Below are 27,338 nucleotides of genomic sequence, written 5' to 3' on the forward strand. Positions count from 1 at the left end.
AAGAACAAGATATTGCCCAGAGAACTAGCATGTCCATTTCAAAAGAGACCAATATATTTATGCTTCAAAACCTAAAACAGAATGCAATGCAGAGTTGAGTGTAGTAATGTTAGGTACATGAACTATGGAGTAAGGTATCCTGAGTTTGATTCCTGGCTCTGCTATGAAACATATTCAAATGTATACAAGTAAACATATTCGAATGTTGGTTTAATAAAGGACTCTTAACTAACATGGTTGTTGTGAGTTCCAAAATGAGGTAAGATAAAAAATTCAAAAGGTTTTCATAAATGTTATACTATTATACATAAATTGGCTCCTTAGGTTTATCACAGAATTTTTAGACCCTAAATACTTAATCATGTCACTGACACGCATAGGCAACCATTCAATATTAAAACAAAAATTAAAAAAGGACAGGGACTGGAACTAATCTAGAATATCAAGCATTTATCTTAAACATAAAGAAGTACTAGTAAAATAAGTACCTCTAATTAAGAAGTACTATTAAGATAGGTACCTCCAAGGCTGGTAGGTAACTACAAAGGTTGGAAAAAACTCCTCTAAAGTGAATCTTCTAATTCACTGACTCTTCATCATAGCTTCTCCAGGGTTGGGATTATGCTCTGGATTATATCAATAAAATAAGATGTGCCCAAATGATGAGTCAGAACCAGAAAGTGTTTAGTTCTCTGTTCAGCTCTGTACCAGGGGAAAAAGTAGTTTTCTGCTTCCACTGTTTGGCTCTTTGGTTCTTCTAAATCATGGCTGATTCCTTAAGGGAGTTACTGCTTTGTTACTGTCTCCATCATGTGATGAATGTTTGTTCATGTGTAATCAGTGGTCATTTTATGATGAGACGAGATCGGGCGTGTTCAGGGTGGTATGGCCGCAGCAATCAGTGGTCATTTTAGATCTGCCTGGAGGGATATGTGAAGACTCTCCACTCCTCGTAAGACAGGAAGTTTGTATGTATTCCAATTCAAGAAAATCTGATACTTCCTCAAAGAACATACACAGAGAACACATACAATTCTAAGTATCAGAGAGTTCCCATTGAAATGAGTTCCCATTTCTCATTTCAATACAGTATTAAAGCTGAATAATTAAGTACTTCAGAATAAACAGAGAATATTAATGGGAATCCCTCCATTCAATATTTGGTAGAAATCCTACTGAATGTCTCATCACACAGATGACAGCTTCAGAAACATGTTTAGAAATTCTATACATATAAATGCAGGAAACAGAACTTAAAGATAAGTCACAAAAGAAGTACCTAAATAAAACTGGACTTTAACATAAATGTAAGGTGATTACCACAAGTAAATTCTTTTTCTTCAGTTGAGGCCTTCATGTAAAAATGAAGGCAGACTACTACTAAGGAGGGAAACTGAAAAAAGAGAATACCATTAATTGGGATAATAAAGAGGGAATTAAGAATAAAAAAAAAACTTGGAAATGTGAGGGACCCTTGGAAGTGGTTTTGATTGTAGGATCTCTGCGTTTTTATTTGGCCATTTATTGGATGAGCTTTTTAAAGAGAAAAACAGGTTTTAGGGAAACATTTGCGTCAAATTAGACAAAGAGGAGGAAAGATGGTACTTTTAGAGCAAAACCATAAGATGAAACCATGGATAAGAATGTCAGAAAGTTGAGAAAACAAAAAAGAACATAACTAGGTTTAAAAGGGATAAGAATCTGGAAATCTTTATATTATACACAAAAATGGGTGGAAACCAAAAAGCTCTTCTGAAGTTGATTTGTCACAAGAGATGTTGATTGATGTCTATAGAGGAGGAACAGAAACAAATCCAAGATAAAAAAGAAATAGTACATTTACAGATGCCTGGGTGTGAGGACAGTCATATGGGCAAAGATATCAGCGTAAATAGAGAAAATTCCCACTGATAACAGTGTGGGGGAGAGGTGGAAGACATCACAAAGAAAACGCTGGAAAAGATTCAACCTAACTACTTCACTGAAGCCCTGAGTATCCTAGGCTAAAAAATGAGGAACTTCCAAATGTAAATTAGCAGAAGAACATAGTGAATGAAACCAACAACTGGTTGGATAAAACATGCATTTCTTCAGTCTAAATCCACTATTAAAACTTTAATAACAATAGTTATGAGTTTTGGTTACACCCTGTTGGGAGTTCAACACTGAAGACCCAAGGAACTAGGAAATGGTTTGAATGAGCAAATTGTCTGATGCTATAATGCTATAAATATCTTTGGGTAAGCTATGGAAAAACAGATTAAGTATGCTAGACTTGGAAAGACACTGTTAATCAGTTCATAGATGATATAAATTTATTTTAAAATAACACATTTAAAACTAATTTCTAACATTTAAATTGCTCCTTCCCACCCAAACTAAAGCATGTTACAAAATTTTAAGAAATTCCTCTTCTTTTATTATTTATAAGTCAAGACTACTGGCAATGTTTGTTAAAAAGTGACTGAATCAAAACTGGTTATAATTAAAATGGATACCATAGTAAAATAATGTGAATGTAAAACATCAACTATGTGGAAATCTTTGATCAAGTTTTTTTGTTTCCAGATCTAAGTTCTGAATCCTTTGCTATAGTTCACAGATCATAAGAGCTCTGGAAGCTTCTTCTGAATGAGCTGAATGCTGAGATAAAAACTGGTTCCTCGATAAAAACAGCTGTTTCCAATTGTGGGAAATATATTTACTGAAAGCAATACATTTCATCTGACTCACCAATTAAATGCAGTACAAGAATGATTCAGAGACTGTGCTGGTGATTTTGAAGCTAAAAACCCTGTGTTTTTCTCCTTCCAATCAGGGTATTTCTCATACCGCCCAAATCAGATAATTCGCTGAAATGGAATTCCTCTGGAAATTCCCAGAACTGTACTAACCACCACAATAAATTTTCTGATTTCATGTCCACACGGTCACACTTCACTTACGGGTGTATCTTACACACCACCCTAGAGAAATTGTCAGAAATCAGAAAATTCTGATCAATGCTTACATTCTTCAGTTAAAAATAAAATAAGACTCAGTATACTGTGCTTCAACCATTATGCGTCTACTATAGTGAATAAACTTTTTCCAAACAAAAGGAAGATTTAGCCCTAATTTTTTCTTGGGGGACAAGATAACTGTTTATATAGATATATAACTTTTTTTATTCTATAATTTGTAAGCTATAAATGTAAAATACTCCATGTGACTGCTCTACCCATTTTTGAAATCAGGTTGCAGGTTCTGGCACGTGCAGCTAGACATGAATTGAAAATGCTGAAAAGCAAGGATGGAGAATCTGACACTCCAGGTCAGAAACTCTTCCTCACCAGTCCTATTACATGTCTACTTAACAAAGATACTTAAATAAATAGAATTAGTTATCAGAATTGGGTGAAACCAGAAAACCTGGCCTCATTTAAGAGTATAATTTTATTACAATTTTATTTGCACCAAGCTGATTTTAGACTGTTAGTATAACAGTATAGAAGAGAATATAAGTTAAAAAATAAGCTATCACTTATAAAATGATAAAATGCACAATTACTTATAAAATGACTAGACCAGTTTTCTTTTTAAAGCTTTATGAGATTTAATCCAAGACTGCTGGAGTGATTAAGTCAGTTTGATTTCCCCACATATGAAACAAGGAGAGAAAAGGTTAAATGCCTTGTTCCGGACAACATATCTATCATTTCTGCCTGTGCCCCTGATCTATCTTCCTCAAATTTCCATCAACATAATTTATCAAACATGCCTGTTTTATTCCAACTAACACTTATGATAAATCTACTCAATGCAAACAGTAAAGAATATTTTAAATTTTTTCCTTAATCAGTTATCAGTTTGAGATTGGTTTCACTTGACAATTCGTACTCTGCTTTTTAAAAAAAACTAACCTGACTGTTTTGGAATAATTTTAAATTTACAGAAAAGTTGCAAAGACAGTACAGAGCAAAAATTCTCATATACCCTTTACCCAACCTTCCTTAATGTTAATGTCTTACTTAACTATGGTACATTTGACAAAACTATGAAGTTAACATCAGAATAATTTTTCTACTCATGTCCTTTTCCTGTTCCAGGTTACAATCTGGATATCACATTGTATTTAGTTGTCAAGTCTCCTTAATTTTCTCTGATCTGTGATGGTTTCTCAAGCTTTCCTTGTTTTTCCATGTCTTTGATACTCTTGAGGAGCATGAGGAGTATTAGCCAGGATTTTTATACAATGTTCTGTCCACATTGGCTAGGTATTTTATACAATGTTCTGTCCACTCCCCTTTTTTTGATGTTTTCTTATGATTACACTGGGGTTATGGGTTTTTGGGAAGAACACCACAGGAATGAAGTTCCCTTCTAATCACATTATATCAGAGGGTACATATTACCATCGTGATTCATCACTGGTGAAATTATACTTTCACTTGGTTTAAGGTGCTGTCTGCTAGGCCTCTTCACTGTGAAGTTAGTACTTTTCCCGTTCCATACTCTGTTCTTTGGAATTAGGTCACTAAGTCCAGCCCATATTCAGGAAAAGGGGAATTAAGTTCCACTTCCTTGAAGGGGATAGTCTACATACATTATTTGGAATTCTTCTGTAAGGATGATTTGTCCCTTTCCTCTTAAACTGTTCCAGCTTTGGCCACTGGCCAACTGTTTCAGGATAATAATGTCCCGAAGGTAACTGACAATTTTGGAGTACACGGTATACTAAATAGTTTTTTGGACATTTTAACAGGAAAGCAATTTATGTATAATGAATCTATCTCCAAGTTATGTATGGAAAAATTATCAACTGAAGACTGAGAAGGTCAATTTAAGATAACATGAAATTTAGTTATGCTTTTTATACTTTAAGAAGGAAAACTATGTGACACTGAAACAAGTACAGATCTAGAAGATGCAGTTATTTCCTTGACAGAATACAAAATTATAAGGAAAGAGCACATAATAAACCAGTCAGAAATGCTACAAAATTTAAAGCTGTAAGAACTTTAAAGCTGTAAGAATTTTAATCACCTGAATTTCCTTATTATTTCCCATTCATTCCTTAACCTCCAGAAATCTAACAATTACCACTGTGGGAATCGCTCTTAGATCACAAAAGATAATCTGCTAAAGCAAACTGTCTACTTTCAGTCCTTATCTAAATGATCTCTGTAGCACCTGACACTCTTGACTACAAACTCCCTTAGGAAACCCAGTGTGTTTACCCTACATATTACCATTCCTTCTCTTATTTCCTTCGCTTAAACAACCACTTATCTAAAACTTTTACCTTCATGTTTGATTTCTTTTGAGCTACAGATCCATATATCCACATATCCCACTAAACAGCATGAAACTCCATTTTCCATCTCCAGTCGCGACCTTTCACTTAATCACATCACCATTCAACCAACTGCCCAAGAGAGGTATCTTGGAGACATGCTAAAATCTTTTCTTTTCTTTTTTTTTTTTTTTTTTTTTTGCCAAACGCGGGCCTCTTACTGTTGTGGCCTCTCCCATTGAGGTGCACAGGCGCTCCGGATGCGCAGGCTCAGTGGCCGTGGCTCACGGGCCCAGCCGCTCTGCAGCATGTGGGATCTTCCCAGACCGGGGCACAAACCCATGTCCCCTGCATTGGCAGGCGGACTCTCAACCACTGCGCCACCAGGGAAGCCCTTCCCTCTTTCTTCACCTCTTTGAAAAATCTATTTCTTTGGAATATTGTTTTCTCTATCACTATCTTAGTTCAGGCCCCCATAATATTTTGCTGAGACAATATCCAAACTGGTCCAACTGATCTTTCTCTAATCCATCTATCATAGTGCTATCCATATAATCTTAGCAAATCATTCTGCTTTAAAACCCTTAACTTTCCACTGCCTATAGGGTAAACTCCAAACTCCTTGGTATTCTATATAAAAAAGAGGCTTTATGATCTGTCCCCCGGCTATCTTTCCAACCTCATCTCCTGGTCCCATATCAGGCTATTTACAGTTACCTAAGTATAGTATCATGTCTCCAAAACCCTAAAAAGCTTATTTCTCTATAAGAAATAGTCTTCACCCTTTATTCTTTGCACACTAAACTCAAAACATCTTCCTGGCTCCTTTTAAGTGAGTCCCTCTCTTCTCTGCTCCCCAAAACACAGTGTATCTCAATTTTAGGAGCTATCTATCAATAACTATTTGGATACATGTTTATGTACTCCACTTAACTATAAATTCCTTGAAGGCAGAAATTATATCTTATTCCTTTTGTTTGTATTCCTTGTACCCGGCAAACAACAGATACAAAATAACTAAAGGGACAGCGACCATCATAACAGTTAAGATTAAAAAATCAAGTTCATAAAGCTTTGCCTAAACAAAACAAATTCTGATCTTGAAAGTGACCAAATTAGAAGATATCCCATGATTTAGCACTATTTTCTTATTATTTTCCTTAACTAAAAATCTTTTTCTCAACTGGTTTTATGTGGATAGGTAAGCCAATTTTCATGTCTATCTGAAAAAAATTCCTCTTAGAAAATCAAGACACATTTCTACCTACGTATCAAAAGAGTAATAACTGTGAAGAAGACAGAGAGATTCCAAGTTACAGATCAATTAACAAAACAAATTAGACTTGTGATATAATGAAGAATATACCTGATCTCTGATTCCTGGCACAGAACTTCAAAAACCTTGAAATTTCCTGATAGCAGTGTCTTTGTTATGCCAAAGAGGTGACTTAAGGTGAACCCTAAGATTCCCTCAGGATGGAGGCTGGTCACTAGAGACCAACCACATGATTAGAGAGCTGAAACTCTGGGTGAGCCCAATCTACAGAGGGTGGAGATGGACCTGAGATTGAATTCAATCACATGGCCAATGATTTAATCAATCACACCTATATAGTGAAGCCCCAATCAAAATTCTGGACACAGAGGCCTGGTGAAGCTTCTTGGTTGGTGAACAAAATGATGTGCTGGGAGCATGACACACCCAGATTCCACAGAGAGGGTATGGAAGCTCTGTGTCCCCTTTCCCGCCCCAGCTATTGCCCTATGCATCTCTTCAATTCCTGATCTGTATCCTTTATAATATAACTGTAATTGTAATTATAGTGGTTACAGTAAGTTCTATGAGCTGTTCTACCAAATTATCAAAACTGAGGGGTTGTGGTAGCCCCTAAACTTGTAGCAAGCTGGGCAGAAGTGTGGGTGGATTGGGGACACTGAAACTTGCCACTGGCATCTTAAATGGGGGCAGTCTTCAAAAAACTTTGCTCTTAACTTGTAGGGTCTTCTCTAACTCCAGGTAGTTAGTATCAGAATTGATCTAAATTGTAGGAAACTCAGTTGGTGACAAAGGATTGGTGTCAGAACAGTGACTTCGGAGAGGTCTTAATGTTTTTGTATGTTATATTTTTAAAGGAAGGGAAAAAAAAAGGTTCTTATTCATAAAGCAGGTATTTCTGCATACGCTAGCTTTCCCTGCCACTCATTCTCCAAGGTCCCTGAAACCAGATTCAGATTCATCCCTTCCACCCTGACTCCTATAAATGGCCTCTTGGGTGACGTTAATGTCCATGTAGATGATACATTCAACAACCTAAGCTGCCATTTCACTTTACCTTCACCTCAATTCCCCCACTTCTTATAAGCTCCTTCTCACAACTCTTAAATTAGGGGCCTCAGACTCAATATTCCTTGGAGCCAGATAAATCTCTTAAATATTTGAACTGGGCCAGATATAACACACAACAGGACACTGTGAGGACTGAGGAAAACTGAAGAACGTATGTCCCAACTAAAGACTTGGGGAGGGGGGAGGGGCGGCCACTATTGAGACCCAACCTTGATGTCATCCAGGAAATACGGATTAACTGTTGTCAGATGTTCTGATTTCTTTTCAAAGAAAAGCAGAATTCTGCATGCTTGTGTGAAATCTCCAGATTTTTAAATTTTAGCAATTAAAAAAACAAACTGTAGAAATCATCACAAAGGGTCATATATAAACCAAAGGCTGATGGTTTTTAATCACTACTTTAAATACTGAAATTCCTCAAAGCTGTCCAAGGCTCTTTTCTTTTCTCACTTTATATTCTCTGTAGGGAAATATCATCTCTCTCACGACGACAGGTAGATAGATAAACAGAGGATTCATAGATGTATAGTCTATTTTGTTAGAATGTTTCTGTAGAGTGAAACAGCTCACATACAATTGATAAATAGAATACCAGAATGACATGGAGTTCATACGTGATTTTTCAGAGTACATTAATGTTTTGAAGCACCAAGTTAGCAGCTAAACAAAGAATACTCTAACACAAACTAAATGCAGTAAACCATTGAACAATGTAGTTCTGTTCAGAATGCCCATTCACCCTCTTGGCTACAAATGGTCACAGATTTTCCTACAAGTGCTTATTGTGTGGTTCCCCCAACCTTCATGAGAAAGAGACAAATAAGGACAATAAACCAGAACCAGCTATATCTGGCATCACTTCATATTTATGATATGCTTTGTGTCTACAACTGAGCAGCTTCAACCCTTCTTTATATCTGTTTCTATCAGGCTACCTTCATCTTCTCCTAAAGAGTCCTATGTTTATTGTAGTATTTCTTTACTTATTAAACAATTTAACATGTATCTTTACCTGCTGCTGGTATTTTCTAGAATGACTATTTTTCTTGGTGCTCTGGTTACAAAGTTTCAGAGGTTTTGAGAGCCTGTTCCCAACTCACTTTTCCAGACATCCTTTTATTTTTAGTGAATAATATCACCAAAGTTTTTCAAAACCTCATAGTGAAATGCCCGTATCTCTAGCCCAAACATCTCTCTTGAGCTCCAGAACTAGATACCCAAATGTCTGCTCAACATCACCACCTGAAGTTTCTAAAGGCATCTCAAGGTTTATATATATATGAAAAAGCAAACTTGTACTCTCCCCAAATCTCTCCTCCTCTAGTCTTCTCTGTATCAGTACACTGCACCATGAACCTCTCAAATATTCATGAAGGAGTCCGCCAACACCCTTAAGTATCATCATTTTATCTAGACTACTGCAATTGTCTACTAATTGGTTTCCCTGTAGCTATTTTTGTCCTCTACAATTCAATGTTCACACGTGAGCTAGAACAATCTTTTAAAATGTAAATTTAAAATCAATACTTCTGTCTTTTTGCTTAGTATAAAATCCAAAATCTTTTAACATGTGGTCTGTCTTCTTTCTTTCACCACAATTCTCTCACCATTCTCTCTCTTGTATTCCCTCTCCTACCACAATGAACCTTCTGAGCGCTCCCCTGGTTTTCTAACATCTAAGCTCCTTTCCAGTTCAGGATCCTCAAAAGTGCTCTTCACCCAAACCTCAGCTTGGAAGCTTGGTGGTTTCACATCCTTAAATTGCAACTTTTTACCCTTGGACCATAACTAATAACTCTATCTAAATAGGCACCCCTCTCCCCTTAGTTATGTATCCTAACACTTATATTAATTAATTTGATAGCATTTTTATCAATTATGCCATTATTTATGTGCTTACCACTCTATAGTTTGTCTTCCTTCACCAAGCTGAAAGTTAATGAGGCCAGATATGTCTTTACTCTCTACTATATACCAGTGACTAGAAGAATGCTAGATGTTTTGGAATTCAATAAATAAATGAATGAGTGAATGAATGAGTAAATGAGTAAGTGGAATTCTGTTCACCTAGCTAACTACTGCTCATCCTTTATTCAAGTTAACTGTCTAGGGTCACTTTCTCAGGGAAGCCTTCCTGAGTTAGGCCCCCATTTCATACTCCCATAGAACCCTGGACTTTAAATATATATATATATATATATATTTATATACCATTTGTCACAATTTTTATGACATTTAATGTGCAATTTTTTTATTACTCATCTCCTCCAATATTAAGATCCATGAGAACAATGAACCTGTGTGCTTTGTTCCCTATTATATCACAAGGGCCCACAAAGTACAATGTCTGGCTGACAGCAGATATTCAATAACTGCTGTTGATTAAATGTTTGTCAAAAAATTTGTTGAATGAACCTAATTAGAGCTTACGATTTTTTCCTTCTTTATTACATTGTTAAAAACTAAAGAATGCTCAGCTCCACCAAGATAGCTTTTATTTTTCAAAAGTTCACAAATAATTAAAATCAGGAAAAAAACCCTCTTCTCTTTGAGGGGTTTATCATTTCCTCTAATGCACAAGTTTTTAATATTTGGGGGGAATAATATCAATTAACATTTGTATGCTTACTATGTGCAAATCATTTTAATAAACACTATAATCTCATTTACTGTTTATAATAACCCTACTAATCCCATTTTATAGGAAGGGATATTGAGGCTTACAGAGTTTACTTGGAGAATCTGAAAAAATGTATGCATTTTCTCCTAAAAATACACACAAGCATACACACACATAATTTTACTTACAACATCAGAGGTTTTATGGACTTTCTAGAGTTAATTTACAAACCCGTAGGGTTGAGCTCTCTGATAAAGAACTTCTGACTTAGCGTTATCTTATACATGAATAGGCAATGCTTCCTTTTTCTTGTTTTCTATCTTCTTTTCAATTCTTTTTTTTTTTTTTTTTTTGCGGTACGTGGGCCTCTCACTGTTATGGCCTCTCCCGTTGCGGAGCACAGGCTCTGGACGTGCAGGCTCAGCGGCCATGGCTCACGGGCCTACCTGCTCCACGGCATGTGGGATCTTCCCGGACCGGGGCACGAACCCGTGTCCCCTGCATCGGCAGGCGGACTCTCAACCACTATGCCACCAGGGAAGCCCCATATCTTCTTTTCAATTCTTAAAAGACACTTTCTAGACATTACAAACGCATTACCTAAATTTGCTTTATGTCATTTTATTAAACCTAAGCAGCTTTTATGAAGATACCTAAAGGTACTCTGAAAAATGAAGTCCCACTAAATATTGAGTTAAATTTTACAAAGTTGATAATTTTGTTTGTTTTTGGCTGCACCACATGGCTTGTGGGATCTTAGTTTCCCAACCAGGGATTGAACCCAGGCCTGCAGCAGTGAAGGCGTAAAGTCCTAACCATTGGACCGCCAGGGAATTCCCACAAGTTGATAGTTTTGACTGTTTAGATTTTTATTATGAGACACACAGAGTTAACAACATATTCTTCCTGTAACACAGAAACACTTATAAACTGGATCAGTATATATTAAAAATCCTGCATAGGTATTAACAGATATCCACAACACTAAATCAACTATACTTCAATAAAATTTTAAAAAAAACCCAGATATCTATGAGCCATTTCTCACTAAAGAAACTGTGTAATAGCCTTTTTGCATAAGAAAATCATTTTTCCTGATTTCCAAAAAGTTGAGTATTATTTTTTGTTTGTTTTGATAATGATATCTCTTCTCAAAATTCAAAATTAATGCAAAGACATGCCTTATCTTACTTCTCACATCTACTGAAAATAAAAACTTGGAAGATAACATTTCAAAATACATTTATAAAAACAAAAACACTTGAGCTATTAAAAGTTCATGTACACGTATCAGGCAACCGGTAGGCAAAATACACCATTTCTCTAACACAAACAACAGGCAACAAAATAACCCTCTTACCTGTCAAGGTCTGTACTGCCCTTTCGCTGGAAGGCAGCGGCTCCTTTCTGTGAGGCCGATTTAATGAAGTGTCCTGTGCAGAAAACAGTCCAGGGCTGTCAGTTAGTTTCTTTCGGCCACTGGAGTTAGGGTTTGAAACTCTGCAGCTCCCTATTGCACTTGTGAAAAGGTTTGTATGTTCATCACTGCTGGCCAGATCAGAGTTGGGAGTGAATCCCCCAAGGGATAAACTTGGAGAACTTTCTGAACAGTCAATCTGTAAAGGTGTCTGCAATCCCAAGGCCAATGGACTAGATTCTGAAGGCTCTCGGTGGACCCACTGCTCTTCTCTGTTTATTAAGCTTTTTGAAGGAGAGAGATGAGGGCAGGACATATGACACCGGTGCTTTTCCTTATGTTTATAGCGCTCTCCAACAGTATCCTTTCCAAATCGATAGCGCTTCAAAGATTCTAGGACAGATCTGGAAGAGCCAGTGTCCATGGAAACCTGTGGCTGCTCAGAAGAACGGTGTTCTCTGTGTTTGTGACGGTGCCTGTGTTTGTGCTCGACCATCCAACCATAGGCCATCTCGGGAGGGACGCTAGGGTAGGTACTCATAGAAAGAAGGGGAGTCCTGCTGGTTGTAAGAAAGGCTTCCTGTCGAAGTAGCTTATGCTTTTTCTTATGGTATTTGGTGGGATTGAGAAGTAAATGACCAGCATGCATATAGGAAGGAGGTGGAAGTGGAGTGGTGAAAGATGGAGATGGAGGAGGTGGATAAAGAGTTGGGGGATATCTTCCATAGTAACCTAATCCTATGGGAGCAGCTGTAAGGGGTGAGGGAGAGTAAGGCATGCCATAAGAAGGATAGAATCCAGTACTAGAAAGAGGAAAACTAAGGCTGTGCATAAAAGGCATTTCAGCCATTGCCTCCCTCATCTTAGGGGGTCTCCCTCTCTTCTTTTTTAAGTCAGGTTTTCGAATGTAGTGCAAAGGGTCTAAGGGGAAAGAAGGATGCGTATAGAAACTATTAAAGTTGATTCGAAAAATAGTTGGCAAAAGGTCTCGGGGGATAAAATGATGACTTCGATGAGTGATTCGAATTTCACTTAGGCGACTTATTAATTCCTCCAGATCTGCAATAAAGTCTGGATCCTGTCTATTTCGGAGTTGGGGATATTTCTTTTTCCGTTTTCGTTTTTGCCTTTTCATCTTGTCGTAGCTGAGGTAATCATGATTCCTGCGCTTACATTTATGTTTATGTTTTTCTTTAAGACTGCTTAGGACTGTAGAGGTTTCAGGGGGAATCAGAGAAACATGCTCAAAAGAATGCCTCCTCTTTTTTTGCCCACAAAATTTCTCTGCCCTGTCTGATGTGCTGTTATTATCTGTTCCTATTCCACTATCACTGGGAATGGTCTCATCACTATGAGACTCACTAATAGGAGAAGGAGTAGCTTCTTTCAGAGATGTCAGTTCACTCAAGTGAGAAGGAGAATTTGGCAACAAAGTAGGAGGAGATAACCGCCTCCTCCCCTTTGAGGCCTTCTTCATTGCAAGAGTCTGAATCATACTGCCCTGTCTGGAGTGTAAATGCAAATATGGCACTGAACTGGGTTCAACAAAGCCTGCATCACTACTTACAGGGCTCTGACCTCCACTAGTCCCAGAAGACTGAGAGCAAATAGGTGATGGAAGAATCTCAGAACTACTAGCAGATGAAGGCAGTAAAGGTGGAAGAATCTGTCCTAATGCTGACCCAGCTGCCTGCTGAGCTGTTTGTTCAAGAACAGCAAGGCTGGTAGGGCTACCAGAAAGAATGCCATTTAAGACAGTTTTTGGTTTTCGACCCCTCCTCTTTCCTATGTAAATGGTTCCTTTCTTGCTGACATTTATCTGTTGGCCCAATTTAGAGCCAAATGTGGCGGCAAGACTTGACACTGTATTATGGAGTTTGGATTGCACTTTCCCTTTATTACTTGATTCTACAGAGCTTGAAAGAATTTGATTCAACAGTTTCTTTCTCTTTAAAGTCTTCATTTTATTTATTTTGCGGATAATTGTTTTCATTAACTGTCCATTGTTTCTCTTCGTAATTTTTTTATCTGGTTCCATCTCAAGGTCACTCATACTACAGACAGTTGGCCTGTGACTGTCATCTAGATCATCTGGATCCTGAAGTTGATCCTCACTCTCAAAGAAATCACTGCTACTTCTATGGTTGTCACTTTCAGACTCAAGCTTGCTTGGACTTTCAGTGGCAACAAATGGAGCCACCGATAGTACAGGTGGCTTCATCTTGACTGGTGACCTCATTTGCCTCTTAGGTCTGCCTCTCTTTTTTGGAAAAGGAGACACAGACAGACTTTGTTTGAAGGAAGGAATTTCAATTTCTGGTTGTAAAATTGGGGGTTCTTGTTCTTCCTTAGACTGCAAAGAAAAAACTTTAGAGGCAGGAATTTTTAAAGTCCTTTTAGGTGGACCTTCCAGTTGAGGCATCTCCTTAGATTTAGGTCTTCCTCTTTTGGGTTTATAAATATCAGACAAAAGATCACTAGACACACACATACTGGAGGATAGTTTGTGAGTAGCAAAAGACTTATGAGATGGTTTTTCACTATCAGTTAAGAGAGCAAGAGATGGAGTTGTAGATTTGCTCAACTTTGGTAATCGGCGTTTAAGGAAGTCATGATCTACAAATGAAGATGGTCCAATGTTTTTCATAAACTTGGCTGGCTCGGAATTACTATTTGATAGTGAACTACAAGAAACATTTTTAAAAAGCTCTGATCTTTCTAATTCTAGCCCTTTTGGAGACCGGCATGTGCTTCTTGCCACCACTTTAGTCCACCGAGGTTTTCTTCCTTTCCTTTTTTTTAATGGTTTGGACTGCAAAGTAGTGCTTAGGCTTTCAGTAACTTGGCAGTGTTTGTCGGATGCAGTTACTGCACCAAGTTTTAGAAAGGGCTTGTTACTAAATAAACTAGTGAAGTTAACAACTGAAGGCGTAATTGTATGAATACTGGAATCAGAAGTCAAACTTGGCTTTTTTCCCAGAGAAGAGCTTATTCTTGGAATATCTATATGTGCAGTTTTGGAATCATTTACCTCTTTATCAATCCCTTTGCATTCAATATTCATGCTATGACCCACAGACCTATGACCAATGTTCAAGTGGGTACTTTCAGAAGTAAATTGGTTCTTTCCGACAGATTCAGAAATTTCTTCCATTAGTTCTGTGGTAGGACTTAAAAGTAACGGATTAGGAGCCATCTGTGAAGACGTTTCAGGGGGACTTCTGGTTAAAGGATTAACAGATACAGTAGGTGATGGGGAAGGGAGATTGCTTTCTCCTACTGCACTAAAAGGGGATTTTGCTGTAGATGCATCAGAAGCAACTCCCATTTGAAAGTCCGGAGAAGTGCAATATACGGGAGGTTGCTTTTCATGCTTTGAGGTTTCATAAGACCCCCTTTCACTGGATGAGAAACTGTCTTGCTGAATGCATGTTCCTTCATTAAACATTTCTTTCTCCAAATTAATGATTTCCTTTCGAACTGAGAACTTTTCCAATATGCTTTCTTTACTCTGCCGTATAACATTCTTCTCAAAAGTTTTGCTGGTGGCACTGTCTTTCAGGGATTCAGAAAGTTCCTGACTTTCATGACTATTGATGTTTGTACTACAAGAAGCCTTAAGTGGTTCCTGAGTGGGGAGCAGTGCTTCCGCTTTAAGGTTTATGGCATCTTTACTGACCAGTCCTGCCATAGGACAACTCACTAGTTTCTTTCCAATGTCCTTATTAACTAATCCCATTGTTGAATTTGCTACAATCTTCTTCGCACAGTCCTTGGCCACTAGGCCAACAGTAGAACCCAATTTCTTTCCCAAGTCTTTATTAACTAGTCCAACCACAGTGCCAAGTCCTAGCTTCTTTCCAGGTTCCTTATTCACTAAACCTGGAACAATACCAATTCCTAGCTTCTTTCCTGAATCTTTGCTTAGCAGTCCTACCGTAGTGATATTCCCTGGCTTTTTGCCTAAGTCTTTATTAATGAATACCGCTGTAGTGCCAGTTCCTAGTTTTTTCACAGAGTCCTTATTGACCAATCCTACTGTTGCATTAAACACTGGCTTTTTCCCAGGATCTTTAGTTACCAATCCAACCGCTGTGCTGATAGTTGGTTTTTTTATTAAGTCCTTATGTATTATTCCAGCTACAGAGCCAACGCCTGCTTTCCTGATCAAATCCTTGTTAACCAATCCCGCAGTAGTGCCAGTTCCTAACTTCTTAGGTTTTGACTTGGAAGACTTGGAGGGAGGACAAGTTGCAATGAGCTGTGCCAACTTTTCCGTTACACTCGTTCCTCCATTAAGTAATGCCCTGTCCTTTAAATCAGGATCCTGGCTACCAACAAGAGTAGATGATGCTGCATTAATGTAATCTGTCATTTCTGAGTGTACTGGAGAAAGCTTCTTAGACAAAGGATTGTTTTCTCCCTGTGAATGAAGATGGATGCTCTCCTCAGACTGGCATTCAATGGCTGCAACATCACCTGATTTCTTGTACAACTTTGAAGGATCCTAAAATTTGAACAAGAAAAGGGTTTCAGAGAGAGTAAAGCTTATATACCATTTCAGTTTAGCATTACAATCAAACAAACTAAATGATGACAAATCAGATACAAGATAGGCAATAGTGCTTTTTTAAAAAAACTAACTAATGTTATACTGTCACGGTATGTTAGTTCCTCTACTGCTATATCAGACTATATAGATGTAATCTTTGTTGACTTTCAACCATATGAACATACATATTATTGAGTATTTAGAAATATCCCTATGGTATTTTTTGACATTGTTTTAAAAAGGCAAATAGTCTACTTTCTCCTTACATGGACTAAATATACATTAGCATATGAATGTACTGTTTTTGAAAAGATATTGTTAGTTACAATATCCCATGGTCCTCGTTTAAAATAATGGTTCTTTGCCTACCTCCTTATTTAATTTCAATGATTTCAAACCAATGCAGGACAATTCCTGACCAACTTTTACTCCTTTAACACATTCTTAATTATAATCTTGAATGAGCAGTCAAGTTCTCTCTTCATGTGAGAAGAATAGAAAAGACAATAAAATATGTTCATGTTTTCTTTAGAATGTGTTTTTATATAAAATCTTAGAGTTGAAAGTAACTTTTAAGTCATAATATAAATTGCTATCTAATGTATGAATCCTCATTATATACTTTACAAATGAATTTATCATTTCCCACAACAGTCTGTTTTACTTTTAGATAACAAAGATTTTTTTCTTCTTCACGTTTCAGCAGTTTGTTTTTTTTTTTTTTAATTGAGGTATAACTGACATAAAGAGTCTTTCTTAACTATAAAATACAAATGAAAGACTTGAACAAATGTAAAGACATACTATGTTTGTGGATAGGAAGATATGGAGCTGACAATTTCCCCGAAGCAAATTTATAAATTTAATGTCATCCTAATAAAAATACCAACAAGATTCTCTCAGGAATAAGAAAAGTTATAACATTCATTGGGAAAAATATATAAGCAAGAATACCTAGCAAAATCTAAAAAGAAGGGGATAACTATCAAATATTAAATTAATTTTTAATGCCTCTATCACTAAAACAGTATAGCACATGAGAAGACAAAAGAGCCAATGGGCCAGGATAGAAAACCCAAAACCAAATTCATGCATATACGGAAAAGTTTTGTGTGTAAAATGGTATAATCCCTACAAAATAGAAATTGGCAATAACTAAAAAAATACCACATGCATTTATTCCTTTGACCACTTTTAGGGGATCTACCCCAAGACACACTGGCAAAAAATCTAATGTTTGCAAAAAGCTAAAAATGTACCACCATTTTAATAGCAAAACCCTAAAACAGTCTAAATGATTATCTACAGGGGATTGGCTGAATAAATCAAAGTATATCTGTACAATGGACTGCCATAAAACTGGAAAAAAAGAGAAGATATCAATATATTGCTATCGAATGCTCTTTAATATGTATTATTAAATGAAAAAAAGCAAGAATTTGGACAGTGGTTATAATATGCTATCTTCTGTATAAGAAGACAGGTATATGAGTATATATACATATCTGGTTATATTAAAAATAGAAGAATAAACAGAAGATTAATGAAAATAGTAACCTATGAGGGAGGAAACACAATACAACCAATATTTGATTGACTCAAAATTAAGGGGACTATCTCTTCTTTTGGACTGGACCCTTACAATTTTGCCCAAGAGGAAACTGGCTTTTCTGACACTCTCATATTCAACTGACATATATTAAGCTTGCGATTAAAGAAACACATTTTCTTCCCATCTTGTTAAAGAAACAATACTCCCATTTTGTATTTTTACGGTTACTTTTCAAAACTTAAAAATTAAAGGCTTTATTAAGTATTTTAAAATATATTTATACCTGAAAATTGTGACACTTCCATTTTAAAACGTACCTTTAAAAATCTATCTGAACAAACTATGACTATGTTCCATAGCACAGATAACGCTCACAAACAAGACTAAGTGAAAGGATACAGAATAATAGTGTGTACTATATAACTCCATTTATATTAAGTTCACAAAGAGGCATGACTAATTATGATATTTAAAGTCAGGAAAATGGTTACCCCTGGTGTGGGGCAATGATGAGAAAGGAGCACAAGATCTTGGTGGGTGCTGGTAATGTTCCATTTCTTAAACTGAATGCTGGCTACAAGGGGTGGTTGAGTTTGTGAAAATTCACCGAGTTGTTACATTTATATTTATGTTATACTTCAATAAAAGTTTATTTTTAAAATTCTGTCTGAAAGAAAAGTAGAAACATCCAGCTCCCTTAACCTGCTTAAAAGACTGTACTGAAATCTGGTTTTTCACCTTTGATGGAAATGAATATTTCAGGTTAATTAAAAGCATCCTAAACTAGTATCCCACAGTAAATGGTCTATGATTAAAGAAGGAAAAAATAAAAATAAAACAAAAAAGCGCAGATAATTTGATTTTGGTTTCAAAGATTTTTTTTCGTCCAAATCCTGACACTGAATAAACTGAGTGAATGAGGTAATATTAATAAGATGTTGAAAGCTACAGTTGGTACTGGTAATATTATTCTCTTACCTTTCTAAGAACCTCTTAAAATGACAACCAGTAGTAAGAGGTATCATTTTTAAGAGTATATTATGTTAGTCAATGAAAAAGATATTGTATCAAAACATCATTTTAAGCATATAATTTTCTTCAACTTGAAAACAAAGATAAAAGTATGCTCATTAGAAAAGAGGGAAGGTATAAACACTACCATCCATAAATAAACAATTTTACATTTCATATGCTTCACCATATACTCAAATACATGTACATTCTTTCATAAAAATGGGGTCAAAAATGCTTGTGGTTTCATAGCCCACTTAAACAATACGAGGAAGACACCTTTTTACACAAATAAATTGAGTCAGACTTATCAATTCAATGTTTTTTTAACAGTTCAAAATTCATAAAACCAACTTCATACTGGTTGCTTTTTAAACAGCGCTGTGAGGCATGCAGGATCCTAGTTCTCTGACCAGGGATCGAACCTGTGACCCCTGCAGTGGAGGAAGCCTGGAGTCTTAATGACTGGCCAGCCAGGGAAGTCCCAGTTTTCGGCTATTTCTTCTTGTAAGGAATATAATGATGAACATCCAGTTATATAAATCTTTGTCTATTTGTCCAATTATTTCCTTCAGATCAACTTCTAAAAGTGGAATTGCTTGATCAAAGGGTATATACAATAGGGACTTCCCAGGTGGTCCAGTGGTAATAAGAATCTGCCTTCCAATGTGGGGGACGTCGGTTCGATCCCTGGTTGGGGAACTAAGATCCCACATGCCACGGCGCAACTAAGTCCATGCGCCACAAATACTGAGCCTGCGCGTGCACTGCAACTACTGAGCCTGCTTGCTCTGGAGCCCACATGCCACAACAAAGAGCCTGCACACCACAACTAAGACCTGATGCAGCCAAATAAATAAATAAAGTTCTTTAAAAAAAGGGTATATATGATAAATAGTTACACGTGTAGGACAGCTCTGCATCAAGAAAAACTTTTTTTTTTAAAGCTCTGGTTTTCTTTTTTCTTTTGAAGATTTTGGGGGTAGGAGTTTATTAATTAATTTATTTAGTTTTGCTGTGTTGGGTCTTCGTTTCTGTGCGAGGGCTTTCTCTAGTTGTGGCAAGCGGGGGCCACTCTTCATCATGGTGCGCGGGCCTCTCACTATCGCGGCCTCTCTTGTTGCGGAGCACAGGCTCCAGACGCACAGGCCCAGTAGTTGTGGCTCATGGGCCTAGTTGCTCCGTGGCATGTAGGATCCTCCCAGACCAGGGCTCGAACCCATGTCCCCTGCATTGGCAGGCAGATTCTCAACCACTGCGCCACCAGGGAAGCCCCAAGAAAGACTTTTTTAATGGAAAAAAGTTTATTATAAAAATTCAGAGTTTATAAACACAACATTTCTGTAACCCAAGATAATACCTTGTGACTTGTGATATTCTGCATTTTTAGGCAATGATATTGCCTAAAAACAGAAACAGTAACAACTGACAACCTTGCTTCTGACGATTTTGAAATTAAACATCAGACTAATAGTATTCAGGTCAATCTTAATGTTTCCAAACCTTGACAATTGGGTGATCTGGTTATAGTTATCGTCAGAAAATACGCTCTCTCATTTACTGTTCCAATAAACTCATTGTTTTCATTTCAAATGCCATTATTTCTAGGATTAATTACTATTTGGTTCATTTTCAAATCCACTTGTTATCGTCCTGTTTTTATCAAATGGTTATCTTTTTGCCCATTTTAACCATTTCAAAATCTTTCAGATGGTTTCAATATTTCCAGCTCTTTGGTAGTGAAGTCTATGCTCATCTGTTGACTCTTTCCCTACTTTTGGTCTGTGTTCTTATACAGCTTGTAATGTTTTCTCATTATGCTTTGTGAGTTTTCTTTTTGTGAATGTCAATGTCCTAAATGTGAAGAAAATATTTTTTATTCCCATTGTCAGTGTTTAAGATTTTACAACCTATAGATACACTTTTGGGGCATTTCTATTTACATTTCACTTACTGCCTGGTATTATGAACAAGACATCCTGTCACATGATTTTACAGGCCTTGTATATTTTTCAGCAGTGTAATAGCTGTTTGAGGTCCATGTCTTTTTTCTGAATTGTGGAGTTTATCATTTCTTATTTAGAAGAGCCCTTAATATTTTTGAAATAATATTTCTCTCATGTCGCACATTTGTCTCCCAATTTACTGGTTGTCCTTCTACTTCCTATTATTTTTCTTAAAAAGAAGTTAAATGTATTCAGAAACATATGAAAAACTGTACTAAGTACCACACATATTCTGTCATTTGATCCTCACAACAACCATATGATGTGGTTAATGTAATTATCCTCATTAAATTTATTTTTTTAAAAATAGGACTAGTTTAGATACTAGATTACCTGGTCAAGGTTACTTAACCATTAAGTGATTGAAAGTATGCTTTAAACATACTCTGATTTCATAGCTAAAGCTCTTAACCATTATAGTAGATAAAATAATCTCTTGAGTTTTATAGTTGTTTTCATAGCATAATTGGAACGATCACATCCTCGTAAAGATGACAATCTTCACCACATTTTCAACTAATGTTTTTATGGTCTCATTCTTACTTTTACTTTAAATTATTTATCTATTTTGAATTTTTAAAACATAATCTGTGGGTAGAGAAGCAGCTTTTACCTGAAAAGGTTTTGTCCGTTGTTCTAAGAGTTTTTCCATTTCTCATTTCACATTCACTGATTTGAAATACATTTCTCACATATTTTTATTCATATTTGGGTCTAAGCTCTCCATTTTGCTTCACTTACATTTATATTTATTCCTGAGCCACTAATAATATGTGGACACTTTACAGTATGTTTTAATACTTAAAAAGGCTATTTTTTCCTTTTTGTAAGCCTATAGAAATTCCTTATTTTATTTATAACATTATTGAGATATAATTCACATACCATAAAATTTACCCTTTATGAGCACAAGTTCAATGGTTTTTAGTATATTCACAGAGTTGTGCAACCATAACCATTAACTTTAGAACATTTTCGTAAGGCTCCCTGGTTGTTTTTGCATATGTATACTTCTAGATGACCTTGAGGTTCATATAAAGTTTTGAAAAACTCCACATGGCATTAACTTTATATATTAAAACAGGAAAAAACGATATCTCAACATTAACTTCAGCTCCACAATAACAAAGCAAATGTTATCTGCTTAGTCAAGCTTTTTGGTGTTACTAGATATTTATAATTTTATCCATATAGATCCTAAACACTTGCTGTCAAGTTTATTTCTAAATATTTCATAAATACTACTACTTTTGTGAATAATTTTTTGGTTACATTTTCTAACTCTAAACTGACGGTATTCAAGAACACTACTGATTTAATTTACTTTATAATCTTGAATTCTTGCTTCGTCAGGAATTCATTTTTTCAACAAATAGTTTTAAGTACCATTGTTTAAGTGCTAGGAATAACAGTAATGGAAAAAAAAATCTCCTTCACTGCGGAGATTTTATTCTAATGCATGATAGGGGTAGAGGCAATAAAAAGATAGATGAAATATTCAGTATATCAGATGGTGAAATAGGCTATGGAGAAAATCAGAGAGCATAGAAGAAGAGGAAAGACTAGGATTGGAAAGGATTTGCAATATTAAAACATGTTGTCAGGGGCCTTCCCTGGTGGCGTAGTGGTTAAGAATCCATCGGCCAATGTAGGAGACATGGGTTAGAGCCCTGGTCCGGGAAGATCTCACATGCCGCAGAGCCTGTGCACCACAACCACTGAGCCTGCGCTCTAGAGCCCGCAAGCCAGAACTACTGAAGCCCGTGTGCCTAGAGCCCGTGTTCTGCAACAAGAGAAGCCACCGCAATGAGAAGCCCACGCACTGCAACAAAGAGTAGCCCCCGCTCACTGCAACTAGAGAAAGCCCACGCACAGCAACAAAGACCCAATGCAGCCAAAAAATAAATTAAAAAAATAAAAAAACGGGTTGTCAGGAGAGTCCTGATTGAGGTTACATTTGTGCAGAACCCCAAAGGAGGAGTCTATGTAGCTGCCTGAGAAAAGAACAATACTAAAAAGAGGAAACAGCAGGAGCAAAGGCCCTGAGGCAGGAACTTACCTCATATTGATAAATTCAAGGAATCCAAGTTTGCCAGAGTAATCAAGGGAAGAGTGGTCAGGCAGAAGGTAGGGGGACAGACTTTTTTTTTAATCCAAGAGAGGGGAAGCCATTGGAAGCTTTTATGTAGAGGAGGTATGTGACCTAATTCTTCATTCAACAAATATTTATTGGGTACCCACTCACTGTTGGAAATAAAACAAAGAACAATAAAGACAAAAATCTCTACTCTCACAAAGCTTACATTTTAGTGGGAAAGACAATAAAGAAAAACAATAAACTTTTAAAATATTACTTGTTGGAAGGTGTTAATTGCTATGGGAAAAAGAAAAGCCAATTGAGAGTGCTGTGAGAGAGTTTGCAAAATTGAGTTAGGTGACTGGACTAGGCCTCAATGATCAGGTAACAACTGAGCAAAGACATGAAGTGAGAAAGTTATCTACAGGAACATCAAGCATGCTAATGTGGCAGGACTTAAGCAACTGACTCAGAGAGAATAGAATATGTGATCAAAAAGAGCTATTATTATCATGGAGGGCCTTTAGGCCATTATAAAGGCTTGAGCTTTTACTCTGAATAAAATGGGAAAGCACTAAAAGATTTTGAACAGAAGAGTGATATTTCACTTACATCTTCAAATATTCCCTCCCTCTAGCTGCTCTCTTCATAAAGCTGTAAGGATTTAAGGGAAATAGCATGGAGTCTTGTTAGCAATCTATTACAGTTTTCTAGACAAGAGATGATAGTGACTTGGACTAGGGTAGAAACAGTGGAAGTGCTGAAAAGGTAACAAAGACTGTAGTTGGAGGAGAGTTGAAAATGACTATGAGGAGTTCAGTTTTGGACATGTTAAAACTGAAATGTGTTCTAAACATCCAAGTAAAGAGGTCTGAACAGGAAGATTCAAATTTGAAAGACAACAGCTTATAGATATTTAAAACCTTGAACCTGGTTCACATAACCAGGTGAGGGTTGATCAATGGAATATTTATAAATGGAATATTTCCTGCCATATCAATAAACAAAGGATGTCACAGTCACCAATGACTGCAGCCCTCCAACATGAGCTGGTGAGCCCTGAGGAAACTCAGGGCTGAAAAGAATACCTGCCATCTAGCAGCCATCAGACTGCAGCCACTCCCTGTGGTGAGCCCTGAGGAAACTCAGGATGTGAAAATACAGGCCCCAGATAGCTCAGGTGCATATCAAAGGAATGATTTTAGTGAGCCCAGACTCTTGCATCTTCCCATATATAGAAAAGGGCTAAATTCCTTAACTTGAGATATCTGGTTTTAACAATAATCTTTTGATGTTCCCAATTACCTGCTCTTTGTTGCAAAACTCCTATATATCCCGGCTCCTCCCCTTACCTCCTCGGAGCAGCAGTTTCTCAGTTATCTGAAACGCTGCAGTCCTTGTTTTGCCCCAAATAAAACAACTCTCACGTTCTGTATATATATTTTTTTAAGTCAACAGGGTGAATATAAACAGAAGAGTAGAGAATTAAAGACTAACATTGAGGCATTACAACATTAAAAGATCAAGAAGATGAAGAACTAGCAAAAGACTGAGGAGGCCAGAAGGCAGCAACAAGAGGGGGGGAACAAGGCAGAGTGAGTGAACGTGTGGTACCTTGGAAATGAAGTAAAAAAAGTTATTTCCAAGAGTGATGACTGCCAACTGCTGCTGACAGATCAAACAAATGAAAACACGTATTTGTTTGTTGGATTTAGCATTGTGGCATGGGGATGGTCACTGGTAACCATGCAAAGGCAGTTTCTATAAAGTACAAGAGCAAAAACGTGGGAATTCCCTGGCGGTCCAGTGGTTAGGACTCCACACTTCCACTGCTGGGGACCTGGGTTCAATCCCTGGTCGGGGAACTAAGATCCCACAATAACATGATTGGAATGGGTTTAAAAGAGAATGGGCAGAGAGAAATCTAAAGAACAGCAAGGAAACAGAAATAAGGAGGCAGAGCTAGAAGATAAAGTAGAATCAAAGTAGTTTCTTTTTTTTTAATGTGGAAAATAATGGCATCTTTTTATTCTCAAATGAAATATAGCAGTGAAAAAGAAATGAAAAGCCATACAGCCTTTAAGTTTAATACATATGTGTGTATGTATATACATGAAATCATTTCATCACTCATCCTCTGATACAAAATACACTTCGCATGTACTAAATTCTCGTACATACTTGGTTCTATTGTTAGATACTCCATTCTGGGTCATTAATTTTCTCTCTATCCATGCACCAATACCACAATGTTCTAACCATTTTAACTTTAATTATCTGATAAGTCTTATTCCTATATGTTACTGTTCTTTTCAGAAGTGTCTTGACTACTCTTGCTTATTTTTCCATATAAATTTTCTAAGCAACGCACCTGGTGCCAAAAAGTATGTATTACTTTAATTTTGATTGTTAAATTTGCAAACACCCTGAAGAAGTGAAAGGAGGGACTTGAACAGATATTTGTACACTGATGCTCACAGCAGCATTACTCACAAACAGCCAAAAGGTGGAAGCAACTCCACTGACAGATGAATGATAACATGTGGTATATATATGTACAATGGATTATTATTCAACTTTAGAAAGGAAATTTTGACACATGCTACAACAAGGATGAACCTCAAGGACATTATGCTCAATGAAATAAGACAGTCACAAAAATTCAAATACTATATGATACCACTTGTATGAGACACCTAGAGTATTAAGTCAAATTCAGAGAGTCAGGAAGTAAAACGGCTGTTACCAGGGGCTATGGGATGGGGGGAATAGGGAGTCACTATTTAACAGGAATTAACAGAATTTCAGTTGGGAAAGACTGAAAAAGTTCTGGAGATGGATGGTGTGTGAATGTACTTAGTGCTCACAGAACTGTACATGTAAAAAAGGTAAATCTAACGTTATGTATATTTTACCACAATAAAAAAAGTGCAATGAAATTTTGGGACAACGGACACCTTTATGATTTTTTTATTCAACAACATTTTAAGCTTTTCTATTTGTTCAAAATTCACTAGTGTTTTGAAGCTTTCTTCCTTTAAATATTAAACCCTGATAGTTAAGTTTATTCCTAGATATTTCATCTCTTTCCTAATGGAATCTCTTCTAACTTCTGTTTATTTGTATGAAGGCTACTGATTTCTCATTTATTTCTCTATTAGTCAATTACCTCACTGAATTCTCTTATTTTTTTTGACTGATTCTCTTGCGATTTCAAGGTATATAACATCACTTGCAAGTAACAGTAGTTTTACCTTTTCTATTTTTATCCTTCTAATTCCTATTTTCTAATTTTATTAACTAGTATCTCATTAACATTATTAAATACCAGTGATGAAAAAGGGTATTCTCTTCATCGACAGTCTAATGAGAATGCCCTGGTGTCCCCTCATTAAGCATTATACATATGTGTATACATATATATGTGTACATATATACATTTATATTTTTACATACATTATATATTTTTACATATTTCTATTTAACACATTAAGGAAATACCTATTTTATTTTTTAACTATTAGTATAATTAATTATAGTAACATATTTCCTAGTATTGTACTCCTTTGGATTCCTGGGGAAAAAACACAGTTCATAATGGTATATAGCTCTATTGTAGATTCACATGTAATTATATGAAACAGAGGTCCAGTATACCCTTTACCCAATTCCAAAAGGATTGCTTGTGTTGTCCCTTTATAATGCATAGCTCTTTTAATGCGCTGCTGAAATTGTATGCTGGTAGTTTACTTAGCATTTTGCATCATAATGCCTATGTATGAGGAAAAGAAAATTTTAAGCCCATATTCTTTATCTCAGGAAAGTATAACTGAACTCAGAGATTGTCAGCCTTAGCTATCAGTTGTTAATGACACGGAATGCCTTAAGAAGACAAGCACAGAGATATCACAACGTTCAGTAAAGATAAGTGAATATTTATGAACTTGTTTCTATAAAGTGTAAAGCAAATCTATTCTGTATCTTCCCAAATTGAGATATGCTTAATTAAGCCTTTTTGGTAAGACAGGCAAAAGATTTTGCTCTGACATATAAAGATTTAAAGTTCCAAGGAATTATTTGTAACCTTGAGACTAAAATGAAGACATTATAGAACTATACAGACTGTTTACTATAAAAGATAAGTTTTTATCACTAAAAATTATCGATGTATATTCTTAAGCAGTGATATAATTAAATAACAGAGTAATATACCTTCAATTAATTCAACAAATATAAAATGGACTGTGTGTCGTCCTCTTTGCATATGTAGTTAAAAGTAAGCTAAAGTGAACCTTACCTGTATTCAGAAGAACCTGAATTTTTGCTTAAGCAAGATTATTTTGTAGTTTCCCTTTTTGTGCTATCTTTGTAAGTTTTTAGGATTAATTTTATACTCATTTTCCTTCCTTTCGTATGCTCTGAAACATTTAAATCATTTTGAAATTATCTTTCCCTGAAGTTTTACAGAATTAAACTAAAGC

The 27,338-nt window shown here is 36.3% G+C and overlaps 1 protein-coding gene across 5 annotated transcripts in view; it reads right to left on the reverse strand.

Moving 5' to 3' along the window:
- The window catches only part of ASH1L (ASH1 like histone lysine methyltransferase), a 214,134-nt gene that overhangs the window by 136,737 nt on the left and 50,059 nt on the right, over positions 1-27,338 (reverse strand). For all 5 annotated transcript variants that reach the window (XM_079904612.1, XM_079904614.1, XM_079904611.1 and 2 more), the window contains one exon: positions 11,603-16,166. In XM_079904612.1, the coding sequence (XP_079760738.1) occupies positions 11,603-16,166 (4,564 nt within the window). The remainder of the gene's footprint in view (positions 1-11,602; positions 16,167-27,338) is intronic.

The sequence above is a fragment of the Stenella coeruleoalba genome (assembly GCF_951394435.1).
Source record: "Stenella coeruleoalba genome assembly, chromosome: 1".
Lineage (NCBI taxonomy): Eukaryota > Metazoa > Chordata > Mammalia > Artiodactyla > Delphinidae > Stenella > Stenella coeruleoalba.